This window comes from Somniosus microcephalus, chromosome 5, assembly GCF_052327205.1.
Source record: "Somniosus microcephalus isolate GS21.2 chromosome 5, FLI_Smic_1.0, whole genome shotgun sequence".
Lineage (NCBI taxonomy): Eukaryota > Metazoa > Chordata > Chondrichthyes > Squaliformes > Somniosidae > Somniosus > Somniosus microcephalus.
The window spans coordinates 12,563,709-12,576,830 of NC_140991.1; the positions used below are offsets into that span (position 1 = coordinate 12,563,709).

The 13,122-nt window shown below is 47.8% G+C and overlaps 1 protein-coding gene across 3 annotated transcripts in view; it reads left to right on the forward strand.

Annotated features, from left to right (window-relative positions):
* Positions 1–13,122, forward strand: part of LOC147116894 (uncharacterized) — a 272,147-nt gene that overhangs the window by 42,676 nt on the left and 216,349 nt on the right. For all 3 annotated transcript variants that reach the window (XM_085987337.1, XM_085987336.1, XM_085987338.1), the window contains exons 6-7: positions 4,537–4,632; positions 10,609–10,677. In XM_085987337.1, coding sequence (XP_085843463.1) covers positions 4,537–4,632; positions 10,609–10,677 — 165 coding nt within the window. The remainder of the gene's footprint in view (positions 1–4,536; positions 4,633–10,608; positions 10,678–13,122) is intronic.

Consider the following 13,122-nt stretch of genomic DNA (forward strand, 5'->3'; position numbering starts at 1 on the left):
GCATATAATTGCAAAATACTGCGGATGCTGGAAATCTGAAATAACAACAGAAAATGCTGGAAATACTCAGCGGGCCAGGCAGCATCCGTGGAGAGAGAAACAGAGTTAACGTTTCAGGTCTGGGACCCTTCATCAGAACTGGAAAAAGCTGGAGATGTAACAGATATTCTTGCCCCATGGAACTTATCTCTTCCTATCTCGACTCTTTTTTCTCCCCTTGTCCAGTCTCTTCCCACCTACATTCGCGACTCTTCCGACGCCCTCCGTCGCTTTAACAGTTTCCAGTTTCCTGGCCCCAACCGTCTCCTTTTCACTATGGACGTCCAATCCCTCTACACCTCCATCCCCCACCAGGACGGCCTTCGGGTGCTCCGCTTCTTCCTTGAACAGAGGCCTGACCAGTCCCCATCCACCACCACCCTCCTCCGCCTGGCTGAACTTGTTCTCACATTGAACAACTTCTCCTTTGACTCCACTCACTTCCTCCAAATTAAAGGTGTTGCTATGGGAACCCGCATGGGCCCCAGCTATGCCTGCCTGTTCATGGGATATGTGGAACATTCTTTGTTCCAGTCCTACTCAGGTCCCCTCCCTCACCTCTTTTTCCGGTACATCGATGACTGTATTGGTGCCGTTTCCTGCTCTCGCCCTGAACTAGATAGGTTCATTCACTTTACTTCCAATTTCCACCCTGCCCTTAGCTTCACATGGTCCATCTCCGACTCTTCCCTTCCCTTCCTTGACTTCTCCGTCTCCATTTCTGGCGATCGGCTTTCAACAAACATCCACTACAAGCCCACTGACTCCCACAGCTACCTGGACTACACTTCCTCCCACCCCGCCTCCTGTAAGGACTCTATTCCATTCTCCCAGTTTCTCCGTCTCCGCCGCGTCTGTTCTGACGATGCCACCTTCCATACTAGTGCTTCTGACATGTCTTCCTTTTTCCTCAACCGAGAATTCCCCTCTACCGTGGTTGACACGACCCTTGACCGTGTCCGTTCTATTTCCCGCACTTCTGCTCTCACCCCTGCCCCTCCCTCCCAGAACCACGATAGGGTTCCCCTTGCCCTCACCTTTCACCCCACCAGCCTCCACATTCAACGGATCATCCTCCGCCATTTCCGCCACCTCCAACGTGATCCCACCACCAAACACATCTTCCCCTCACCTCCCCTTTCAGCATTCCGAAGGGACCGCTCCCTCCGCGACACCCTGGTCCACTCCTCAATCACCCCCAACAGCCCTTCTCCTTCACCTGGCACCTTCCCGTGCAAGCGCAGGAGATGCAACACATGCCCTTTTACCTCCTCCCTTCCCACTGTCCAGGGCCCCAAACACCCCTTCCAGGTGAAACAGCGATTTACTTGTACTTCTTGCAATTTAATATACTGTATTCGCTGTTCACGATGCGGTCTCCTCTACATTGGGGAGACTAAACGCAGATTGGGCGACCGCTTTGCGGAACACCTCCGTTCAGTCCGTACGGTTATCCTGAGCTTCCGGTCGCCTGTCACTTTAATTCACCGCTTCACTCCCACTCTGATCTCTCTGTCCTCGGGCTATTGCATTGTTCCAATGAAGCTCAACGTAAGCTCGAGGAACAGCACCTCATCTTTCGATTGGGCACTTTACAGCCTGCCGGACTCAACATTGAGTTCAACAATTTCAGATAATTATCCCTGCCCCCATTTTTCATGCAGTATGATTTTTGCCATTCCCATTTGCAACATTTTATCTTTCCTGCCTCTTACAAAAGTACAGGATGTTCTTTCTACTCCTTCCTCCCCTCCTAACCGCGCCCCCCGTCTCTGCACCTGCTTAATATCTGTTACATCTCCAGCTTTTTCCAGTTCTGATGAAGGGTCCCAGACCTGAAACGTTAACTCTGTTTCTCTCTCCACGGATGCTGCCTGGCCTGCTGAGTATTTCCAGCATTTTCTGTTGTTATTTTTGATTTAAACTGTTGATTTCACTGACTGCCACTTTTGTTTTTCTCCTTCCTATCTTTTGCTTTTATCCTTGTTTCCCTTTCCTCTGTCTCCCTGCTCAGCTTCCTAACCCCCTGCCATTTTAGTTTAAACCCTCCCCCACAGCACGAGCAAACACTCCCCCTAGGACATCGGTTCCAGCCCTGCCCAGGTGCAAACTGTCCGGTTTGAACTGGTCCCACCTCCCCCAGAACCGGTTCCAATGTCCCAGGAACTTGAATCCCTCCCCCTTGCACCATTCCTCTAGCCACATATTCATCTGAAATATCCTTCTATTTCTACTCTGACTAGCACGTGGCACTGGTAGCAATCCTGATATTACTACCTTTGAGGTCCTATTTTTTAATTTACCTCCTAACTCCCTATATTCCGCTTTTAGGACCTCATCCCGCTTTTTACCTATATCGTTGGTGCCTATATGTACCACAACAACTGGCTGTTCACCCTCCCCTTCCAAGATGTTCTGCAGCCGCTCTGAGACATCCTTGACCCTTGCACCAGGGAGGCAACACACCATCCTGGAGTCTCGTTTGCGGCTGCAGAAACGCCTATCTATTCCCCTTACAATAGAATCCCCTATTACTATAGCTCTACCCCTCTTTTTCCTCCCGTGCTGTGCAGCAGAGCCACCCCTGGTGCCAGGAAGTTGGCTGCTGCTGCTTTCCTCTGATAAGCCATCCCCCCCAACAGCACTCAAAGTGGTGTATCTGTTTGAGAGGGGGATGTCCACAGGGGACCCCTGCACTACCTGCTTGCACCTAGTACGCTGCCTGTTGGTCACCCATTCCCTTTCTTCCTGTCCAACTTCTACTTGCGGTGTGTCCAACTCCGTAAACGTGCTATTCACGACGTCCTGAGCATCGCGAATGCTCCAGTATGCATCCAATGCGGTCTGTCAGTAGCTGCAGCTGGATGCACTTCCTGCACATGTAGTTGTCAGGGATACAGGAAGTGTCCCTGAGTTCCCACATATCGCAGGAGGAGCATACCATGTGGCCGGGCTGTCCTGACATAACTTACACTTTAATTAATTGAATTTGAATTAAATCAATCAATCCCACTAATTACACTACAGTTAAATGGTTTACCAACAGTCCCTGCTACACCAGAGAGACCTTAGTAACTATAAACCAGAGTTAAAGTTTAAAAAAGAGAGAAATACTCACCAACCAATCACTTACCTGCTTCCTGGTGACGTCACAGCTTGATTACTTTTTACCTCTCTCCCCCGCTGCTGAATTGGTAAGCCTCGCTCACTGCCGCCGCTTTTAAACTGCCGCCGCACTCCTCAATCCACTCCCAGGTCCGCTCCAGCCGCTCTGGTCGGGCCTCGCTCACTGCCGCCGCTTTTAAACTGCCGCCGTGCTCCTCAATCTACTCCCAGGTCCGCTCCAGCCGCTCTGGTCGGGCCTCGCCCACTGCCGTCACTTTTAAACTGCTGCCGCGCTCCTCAACCCACTCCCAGGTCCGCTCCAGCCGCTCTGGTTGGGCCTCGTTCACTGCCGCCGCTTTTAAACTGCCACCGCGCTCCTCAATCCACTCCCAGGTCCGCTCCAGCCGCTCTGGTAGGGCCTCGCTCACTGCCGCCACTTTTAAACTGCCGCCGCGCTCCTCAATCCACTCCCAGGTCCGCTCCAGCCGCTCTGGTCAGGCCTCGCTCACTGCCGCCGCTTTTAAACTGCCGCCGCGCTCCTCAATCCACTCCCAGGTCCGCTCCAGCCGCTCATTTTAACTGCCCACCCGCTCGCAAACCCGCACTCATTTCAAAGGGAAACTTCCGTCCATAGTCTTCTCGCTTAGAGGTGGGTGCGCGACCAACTGAGCCAAGTCTGACACATTTGCTCTCAGGAAGCGTTATACCACAAAACAGCAACAAACTGGTTTTCATCTTCAATTTGCCGGACAATAGTGTTGTTTCTTCTGGTGTTGTGAGCAAATTTTTGTATTATTCCTTCTAGGCCCACGTCCAATCCCTAATGTAGGTGGAGAACAAGAGAAGGCCTGATACAATTACTTTATCTTTTAGTTATTCCTCTAACATTTGCCTTCAATACCATGAAGTTCCTTATGTTTCATATGTGGCACTTTCTCAACTGCAGTTGATAATCAAAATAGTTTAGCTAATTTTCCTGGACCCTCTCAGATTGGGTGCTAAATAGGAATAGCACGCCACACCATCCCAGTCCTGGGATATTTCTATTTCCTATCCCGTGGCATTTAAATGACACCCCTGCAAAGGCCCAGTGCTGGTGGTGGGGCCTGGGATTTCAGAGGCAGCTACAGGCCTTGCTCATCAGGATCCTCCGGGTGTCAATGGACAACCAGCAACCAGAAGTTCCTGAAGGGGGAAATCGGAAGTGAGGTCTACTGGCTTCCCTCACCCCCCACCATGGTGGGATCTGAACGCACATTCTACGGATTACTAATCCAATAACGTAACCAATACACTACACTGCATATGATAGCAACATTCAACAAGTCTGTATTTAGGTTTGTTGGTGTGCAAGGTCTGTACTGAGTGCTTCTATTCTCTATGTGATATCAGATTTAGCAAACATCTCATCTTCAACGGATTCAAGTTTCCAAAAGCCCGCCAGCACTTCATGTCCCTTACCCCTGAAGAGACAACCTCTCCCATTTCGTAAGTATAACAATCTGCAAAGTCTTTAATTGATAGATATGTGGGCTCTGTCGTGTTCTATCTTCAAACTGGATTTGATCTTGGCTAAGCAACACAGAGCAGTGTTGATCCATATTGCTATGCCTGAGAGTGGGTTTCAGCTTATCGGGATAAGCATGGAGTTGGAGGCTACTGTAGGGAGAGACAGAAAATCACTGCAAGTCAATGACTGGCACAGAAGGAGGCCATTTGGCTCCCTGAAAGAACTATCCACTTAGTCCCATTCCCCTACCCTTTCCCAATTCGGCACATAATACTAGTGCCCTCCCTCTGAAAGAACTATCCACTTAGTCCCATTCCCCTGCTGTTTCCCCATTTGATCTATCATACCAATGCCAACTCTCTGAAAGGGCTTTCTGGTGACCCAGCCATCAACAGTTTGATCTAATAATGGTCCAATCTGTGTGGAAAATGATCAGATGAAACATGAATAAATCTGATTGTTGACTCCTAGACCATTAGGTCTAGCAATCTTGTTGTACGAGGCCCCTTGGGTCGGAGCGATCATAATATGATCGAATTCTTCATTAAGATGGAGAATGAAGTCGTTGACTCAGAGACTAGGGTCCTCAATTTAAATAAAGGAAACTACGATGGTCTGAGGAGCGAGTTGGGTAGGATTGATTGGGGAATGGCACTCAAAGGGTTGACGGTGGATAGGCAATGGCAAACATTCAAAGACCGAATGGATGAGCTACAGAATTTGTTCATCCCAGTTTGGCATAAAAATAAAACAAAAAAGGTGACTCAACCGTGGCTAACAAGGGAAATTAGGGATAGCATAAGATCCAAGGAGAGGACATATAAATTGGCCAGAAAAAGCAATAATCCTGAGGATTGGGAGCAGTTTAGGATTCAACAAAGGAGGACAAAGGGATTAATTAAGAAAGGGAAAATAGAATATGAGAGTAAGCTAGCTGGGAACATAAAAACTGACTGTAAAAGCTTTTATAGATATGTGAAGAGAAAAAGATTGGGCAATTTATAATGGGAAACAAAGAAATGGCAGACCAACTAAATACATACTTTGGTTCTGTCTTCACAAAGGAGGACACAAATAACCTCCCCGAGATGCCAGGGAACATAGGGTCTGAAGAAAGGGTGGAACTGAAAGAAATCAGTATTTGTAGGGAAATGGTGTTAGGAAAATTGATGGGACTGAAGGCCGATAAACCCCCAGGGCCTGATAATCTACATCCCAGGGTACTTAAGGAAGTGGCCCTAGAAATAGCAGATGCATTGCTGGTCATCTTCCAGAACTCGATAGACTCTGGAACAGTACCCATGGATTGGAGGGCAGCTAATGTTACCCCACTATTCAAAAAAGGTGGTAGAGAAAAAGCGGGGAATTATAGACCGGTAAGCCTGACATCGGTAGTGGGGAAAATGCTAGAGTCCATTATAAAAGATGTAATAGCAGAGCACTTGGAAAGCAGTGACAGGATCGGACAAAGTCAACATGGATTTACAAAAGGTAAATCATGCTTGACTAATCTACTGGAATTTTTTGAGGATGTAACTGGTAAAATAGATAAGGGAGAACCAGTGGATGTGGTGTATTTGGACTTTCATAAGGCTTTCGATAAGGTCCCACATAAGAGATTAGCGTGCAAAATTAAGGCACATGGGATTGGGGGCAAGGTATTGACTTGGATAGAGAACTGGTTGGCGGACAGAAAGCAAAGAGTTGGAATAAACGGGTCGTTTTCCGAGTGGCAGGCAGTGACTAGTGGGGTACCGCAAGGATCGGTCCTAGGACCCCAGCTGTTCACAATATATATTAATGATCTGGACGAGGGAATTGGATGTAATATCTCCAAATTTGCAGACGACACAAAGCTGGGTGGGAAGGTAAGCTGTGAGGAGGATGTCGTGAAACTCCAGTACGATTTGGACAGGTTGGGTGATTGGGCAGAAACATGGCAAATGCACTATAATGTGGATAAATGTGAGGTTATCCACTTTGGTGGCAAAAACAGGAAGGCAGATTATTATTTGAATGGCAATAGATTGGGAGAAGGGGAAGTGCAAAGAGACCTGGGTGTTCTTGTGCACCAGTCGCTGAAGGTAAGCATGCAGGTGCAGCAGGCGGTTAAGAAGGCAAATCGTATGTTGGCCTTCGTAGCAAGAGGGTTCGAGTACAGGAACAAGGATGTCTTGCTACAGCCGTACAGGGCCTTGGTGAGATCACACCTTGAGTATTGTGTGCAGTTTTGGTCGCCTTACCTGAGGAAGGACGTTCTTGCCATGGAAGGAGTGCAGCGAAGATTCACCAGGCTGATACCTGGGATGGCAGGAATGACATATGAGGAGAGATTGTGTCGATTGGGCTTATACTCACTGTAGTTCAGAAGATTGAGAGGGGATCTCATCGAAACCTATAAAATTCTGTCAGGCCTGGACAGACTAGATGCTGGAAGGATGTTTCTGATGGCTGGGGAGTCCAGAACCAGGGGTCATAGTCTAAGGATAAGGGGTAAGCCATTTAGGACTGAAATGAGGAGGTATTTCTTCACCCAGAGAGTGGTGAACCTGTGGAATTCTCTGCCACAGAGGGCGGTGGAGGCCAGTTCATTAAATATATTCAAGAAAGAGTTGGATATATTTCTTGAGGCTAAAGGGATCAAGGGATATGGGGAGAAGGCAGGGACAGGGTACTGAATTTGGATGATCAGCCATGATCTCATTGAATGGCGGAGCAGGCTCGAAGGGCCGAATGGTCTACTCCTGCTCCTATCTTCTATGTTTCTATGACAAGAAAGAATCATTTTCACTAATCACTACCTTACCTACTCACCATAATTATCCCTTAATCTTTTTGCGTTTCAATTTCTTCATAAGCCATAGAGTCAAAGGCCTCGATTTTCAGTGTGCCGTGAGGCGGGCTTTTAGGCGTGCGGGGGGCTAAAATCCCGAATTCGGGGGTCCCGACACCATCCCGCCCAAAACCCGCTTCCACGTAAGTTTCACAGGAGGCGGGTCCCCACACTGGGACCCGCCGATCCGAGGAGGGAAGGGATTAGTGCCAATTAACTGCCTGTTAACAGGTAGTTAACAGGCAGTTTTTAGCCTAATCCCTATTTTGAGGGGTGTCGAGTGGGATTCCCGACGGCTCCAAACCATGCCTGGTTAGAGCAGGCGGGCCGTCGGGCTGAAGGACTTGGAGGGGTCGCGATGTCGGTGTTCAGGTGAGTGATGGGTGCATGAGTGCAAAGGTAAGTGTGTTTGGTGTGTCTAAAGTGTGTAAAGAAGTTTAAATTACCTGTACTTACCTTTACAGCCTTTCTTCCTCTAGGTTTCGGGAGTCCATCACTCAGCCGGCACTGAAAGCAAAATGGCTGCGAGCTGTCAAAAGTGACAGCCTTCAGCTTTCATTGCCGGTGAGATTTCTAACTGAGGCTGTGGAGAAGGACTTAGGTTAGAAGTCAGACTGTCAGTGTTTGACAGCTTCAAACAGCTGTGAAACACTGATATTTCATCTGTCAAGACGCTGGGCGGGCTCAACAAGGTCAATCAAGGGAAAATCGCGTGGATTGGCCGGACGTCGATGTAGGCGGGACTAAAACCTGAAAGTTGCAGTCCCGCCTCCTTCCCGATTGCTGAATGAAAATCGACCCCATAGAGTTATACAACACAGAAAGAGGCCCTTCGGCCCATCGTGTCCGCGCCGGCCAGCAAGCCCTATCTATTCTAATCCCATTTTCCAGCACTTAGTCCGTAGCCTTGTATGCTATGGCATTTCAAGTGCTCATCTAAATGCTTCTTGAATGTTGTGAGGGTTCCTGCCTCTACCACCCTTTCAGGCAGTGAGTTCCAGATTCCAACCACCCTCTGGGTGAAAAAGTTTTTCCTTAAATTCCCTCTAAACCTCCTGCCCCTTACCTTGAAACTATGCCCTCTGGTTATTGACCTCTCTACTAAGGGGAAAAGTTCCTTTCTATCTACCCTACCTATGCCCCTCATAATTTTGTACACCTCAATCAGGTCCCCCTCAGCCTTCTCTGTTCTAAGGAAAACAACACCAGCCTGTCCAGTCTCTCTTCATAGCTGAAGCGCTCCAGCCCAGGTAACATCCTGGTGAATCTCCTCTGCACCCTCTCCAATGCAATCACATCCTTCCTATAGTGTGGTGACCAGAACTGCACACAGTATTCCAGCTGTGGCCTAACTAGCATTTTGTACAGCTCCATCATAACCTCCCTGCTCTTATATTCTATGCCTCGGCTAATGAAGGCACGTATCCCATATGCCTTCTTAACCACCTTATCTACCTGTCCTGCTGCCTTCAGGGATCTATGTACATGCACACCAAGGTCCCTCTGATCCTCTGTCCTTCATATGGTCCTACCATTCATTGTGTATTCCCTTGCCTTGTTAGTCCTCCCAAAATGCATCACCTCACACTTTTCAGGATTAAATTCCATTTGCCACTGTTCTGCCCATCTGACCAACCCGTCGATATCATCCTGTAGCCTGAGGCTTCCCTCCTCGCTATTTACCACTCCACCAATTTTCGTGTCATCTGCGAACTTACTGACCATACCTCCTACATTCATATCTAAATTGTTAATGTATACTACAAACAGCAAAGGACCCAGCACCGATCCCTGCAGTACACCACTGGATACAGGCTTCCAGTCACAAAAACAACCTTCGACCATCACCCTCTGCCTCCTGTCACTAAGCCAATTTTGGATCCAATGTGCCAAATTGCCTTGGATCCCATGGACTCTTACCTTCTTGACCAGTCTCCCATGCGGGACTTTGTCAAAAGCCTTACTGAAGTCCATGTAGACTACATCAACTGCACTACCCTCATCCACGCCCCTAGTCACCCCCTCGAAAAATTCAATCAAATTGGTTGGACATGATCTCCTCCTGACCAAGCCATGCTGACTATCCTTGATTAATCCTTGCCTCTCCAAGTGGAGACTAATTCTGTCCCTCAGAAATGTTTCCAATAATTTCCCTACCACTGATGTTAGGCTCACTGGCCTGTAATTCCCTGGTTTATCCCTACTACCCTTCTTGAATAATGGTACTACGTTAACTGTCCTCCAGTCCTCTGGCACCTCCCCTGTGGCCAGAGAGGTTCTGAAAATTTGTGTCAGAGCCCCTGCAATCTTCTCCCTTGCCTCACACAGCAGCCTGGGATACATCTCGTCTGGGCCTCGGGGATTTATCCCCTTTTAAGCCTGCTAAAACCGCTAGTACCTCCTCCCTCTCAACACTAATTTGTTCAAGTATATCCCAATCCCCCTGCCTGATTTCTATGCCTACATCGTCCTTCTCCATCGTGAACACAGATGCAAAATATTCATTTAAAACCTCACCCACATCTTCCGGCTCTACACACAGATTGCCATTTTGGTCCCTAATGGGCCCTACTCTTTCCCTGGTTATCCACTTGCCCTTAATATACTTATAAAACACCTTGGGATTTTCCTTTATTTTGCCCGCCAGTGTTTTTTCATGCCCCCTCTTTGCTCTCCTAATTTCTTTTTTAAGTATCCCCCTGCACTTTCTATACTCCTCTAGGGCTTCCACTGTTTTTAGTCCTTTGTATCTGCCAAAAGCCTCCCTTTTTTTCCTAATCCATTCTTGTATATCCCTTGACATCCATGGTTCCCTGGGCTTGTTGGCCCCACCCTTGACCTTTACGGGAACATATTGGTGTTGTACTCTCTCTATTTCCTTTCTGAAAGACTCCCACTGCTCTGATGTGGATTTTCCTACAAGTAGCTGATCCCAGCCAATCTTTTCTGACCGAAAGTTTGCATAATTGTGTAAATTCTTCAGTTAAAACAGGATTTTTCCATAAATAAACTGACTGTGATTAGAAGCAGCAATCGATATCTTTGACAGTAGCATTTAGATATTTTTGATGTGTCGGTACTGAGTGCTTCTTTTATTTGTGTTACATGACAAATCTCTCAGCTCCAACAAAGCCACATTCAGGCTGTTCTATATGTTCCCCAAGCTCAGTGAGAAATACTACCAGACAGTGTAAGTAGAAGAATCAGGAACGTTTTAAATTGAAAGATGTTCTGAAGTTTGTTTTGCCTTTAAATTTGATTTGACAGACAGAACTTGCATTTATATAGCGCCTTACACAACCTCAGGATGTCATAAACGCTTTACAGCCAATTAAGTACTTTTGAAGTGCAATCACTGTTGTAATGTAGGGAAAGACAGCAGTCAGTTTACACAGCAAGGTCCCATAAATAGCTTTGAGATAATGATCAGATAATCTGCTTTATTGATGTTTTGAGGGATAATTGTTGGCCAGGACACCAGGGAGAACTCTTCTCACCTTCAAAATAGTGCCATGGGATCTCTTATGTCCACCCAAGAGGGCAGATGAGGCCTCGGTTTAACACCTCATTTGAAAGATGGCACCTCTGACAGTGTAGCACTCCCTCAGTACTGCACTAGGAGTGTCAGCCAAGATTTTCTGGTCCAATCTCCGGATTGGGACTTGAACCCACACAGAGGCAAGAGTGCTACCAACTGAGCCACAGCTGACAGCCTATGTGTCAGAGTAACAGAGAGCTCTGATTTCCTTATGTTATTTGTCACAGTGGATCTCACCATCAGTTTGCTACAGGGTAGGAGTCATAGCCCAATTAGTCCTTTAGGATAAGCATGCAATGCAGGACAGAAAACCAGTGGCACTCTATTGAATCTTTCACACTGCCAGGTGATTGAAATTGTGGGCTGGGGGGGAAGAGAAGGGTTGCGTATCTAAGGCACTCTAGCCTCTGAGTTATTGTTAATGGATATATATTTTAAAATGCTCCTACATAGATGGCTCTGGGTGGGGTGTTGGTTGGGGGGAGGAGCCTGGCAGCCACCAGTTGAGGGCAGGTGCCAGCAATATGGGGCTGGTGGGGGCGAGAGATACACCCATTGTGTCTTAGGTGCCTGCTGGCCCCATGCAAATGAAGTCCCGCCCCCCTCACCCCGCCACTGGCCCCGCAAACCCCAGAAGGGTCAGTGCTGGAGGGTAGTGGCGGGTGTGATCCCGGAATAACCAGTGGGATCTTGGCCCATGGGTTACCGGAGCTAACATCTTTGGGGACAACAAACGCTAAATTAAAAAAATTCTAATTGTACGTCTCAGAAACCATGACCTTATCTATATCTTTTCTGTTGGTCCCATCGTGCACTAAAGTCCCAGATGCCCCATTGCCCTCGCCGAACCATTATCAGCTCGCCCTTCCAACAAGTCAGGGTGAAAAAAAATTTTGAGCTGAACGGTGTAGGAAAAAGTCGAACGAACGCATACACCACAAGATGCCCCGTTCCAGCAAGATTTGACCCATTCAGAGGCAAATCAACTGATTGTGGAGCAGAGAGATGATGCGCTTTCTGTTTGCCCTGTTATCTGAGGAATGATATGTGGTGCAGTTGGGGAGACTCAGTTTCTCTACAGCACATCCTTTTCTGACCCCTATCTACATATGCTATAGGTTCCTGAGCTGGAATAAATGGCTGATTTGTCCACAGCAGCCCAATGATTCTTTCATATGATTACATTCGTATTTTGATAATAATGTTTATTTGGAGTGCAGGATCTGTATTGAGTGCTTCTTTTCTCTGTTGAATGCCAGCCTTAACAAATCTCAATTCTCAACTGGTGAAATTGGCAGACACATGGCAGATGAAATTTAATGCAGAGAAGTGTGAAGTGATACATTTTGATAGAAAGAATGAGAAGAGGCAATATAAACTAAATGATACAATTTTAAAGTGGGCGCAGGAACAGAGAGACCTGGGGGTGTATATACACAAATCTGAAGGGGCAGTACAAATTGAGAAGGTTGTTAGAAAAGCATATGGGATCCTTGGCTTAATAGAGGCATAGGAGGAAAAATTTGGTTGGTTATCGCTTCCCGTTAGCGCCTCCGGGGACGCTAATGGGGCACTAGGAACTTAGCGCCTTAGCGCCACTCGCGAAATTGACCAGACATTTTGCAGCGGCACTAAACACGACCGCCATGATCTCCTGCGCCCGCAGATCGTGACGTCAGTCGAGTGTGCAACGCCCCGGTAGCGCCCTGGACCGGATATTGAGTCGCGCCCCCTACCTTTCTGCCTGCCGCTAGCAACGAGAGGTAGAGGGGAACGTTTTGCAGTCGGGAAGGGGCTGGAGGAGTGCTATTTAAAGGTGGCTGCTTCCTGCCTTTTCTTGTCGGTGAAATTTTAGCACCACGCATGCTGAGAGGGAAAGTGACGTCTGGAGAGATTCACCACTGTGCGAAGGAGTTTTGGGTCCTGAGCAGCACATTGGAGGTTCATTTTTATTTCACCTTCATTCCAGCGATTTAGAAGACACTATGGCGGTTGCACTTACTCGGGGCGTTATCCTGCACCTGCAGAATCGGAGGCAGCAGAGGCTCAGAGAGAGAGAGTGGCAAACATAGCCAGAGGGAGGAGGGCCAACAGGCC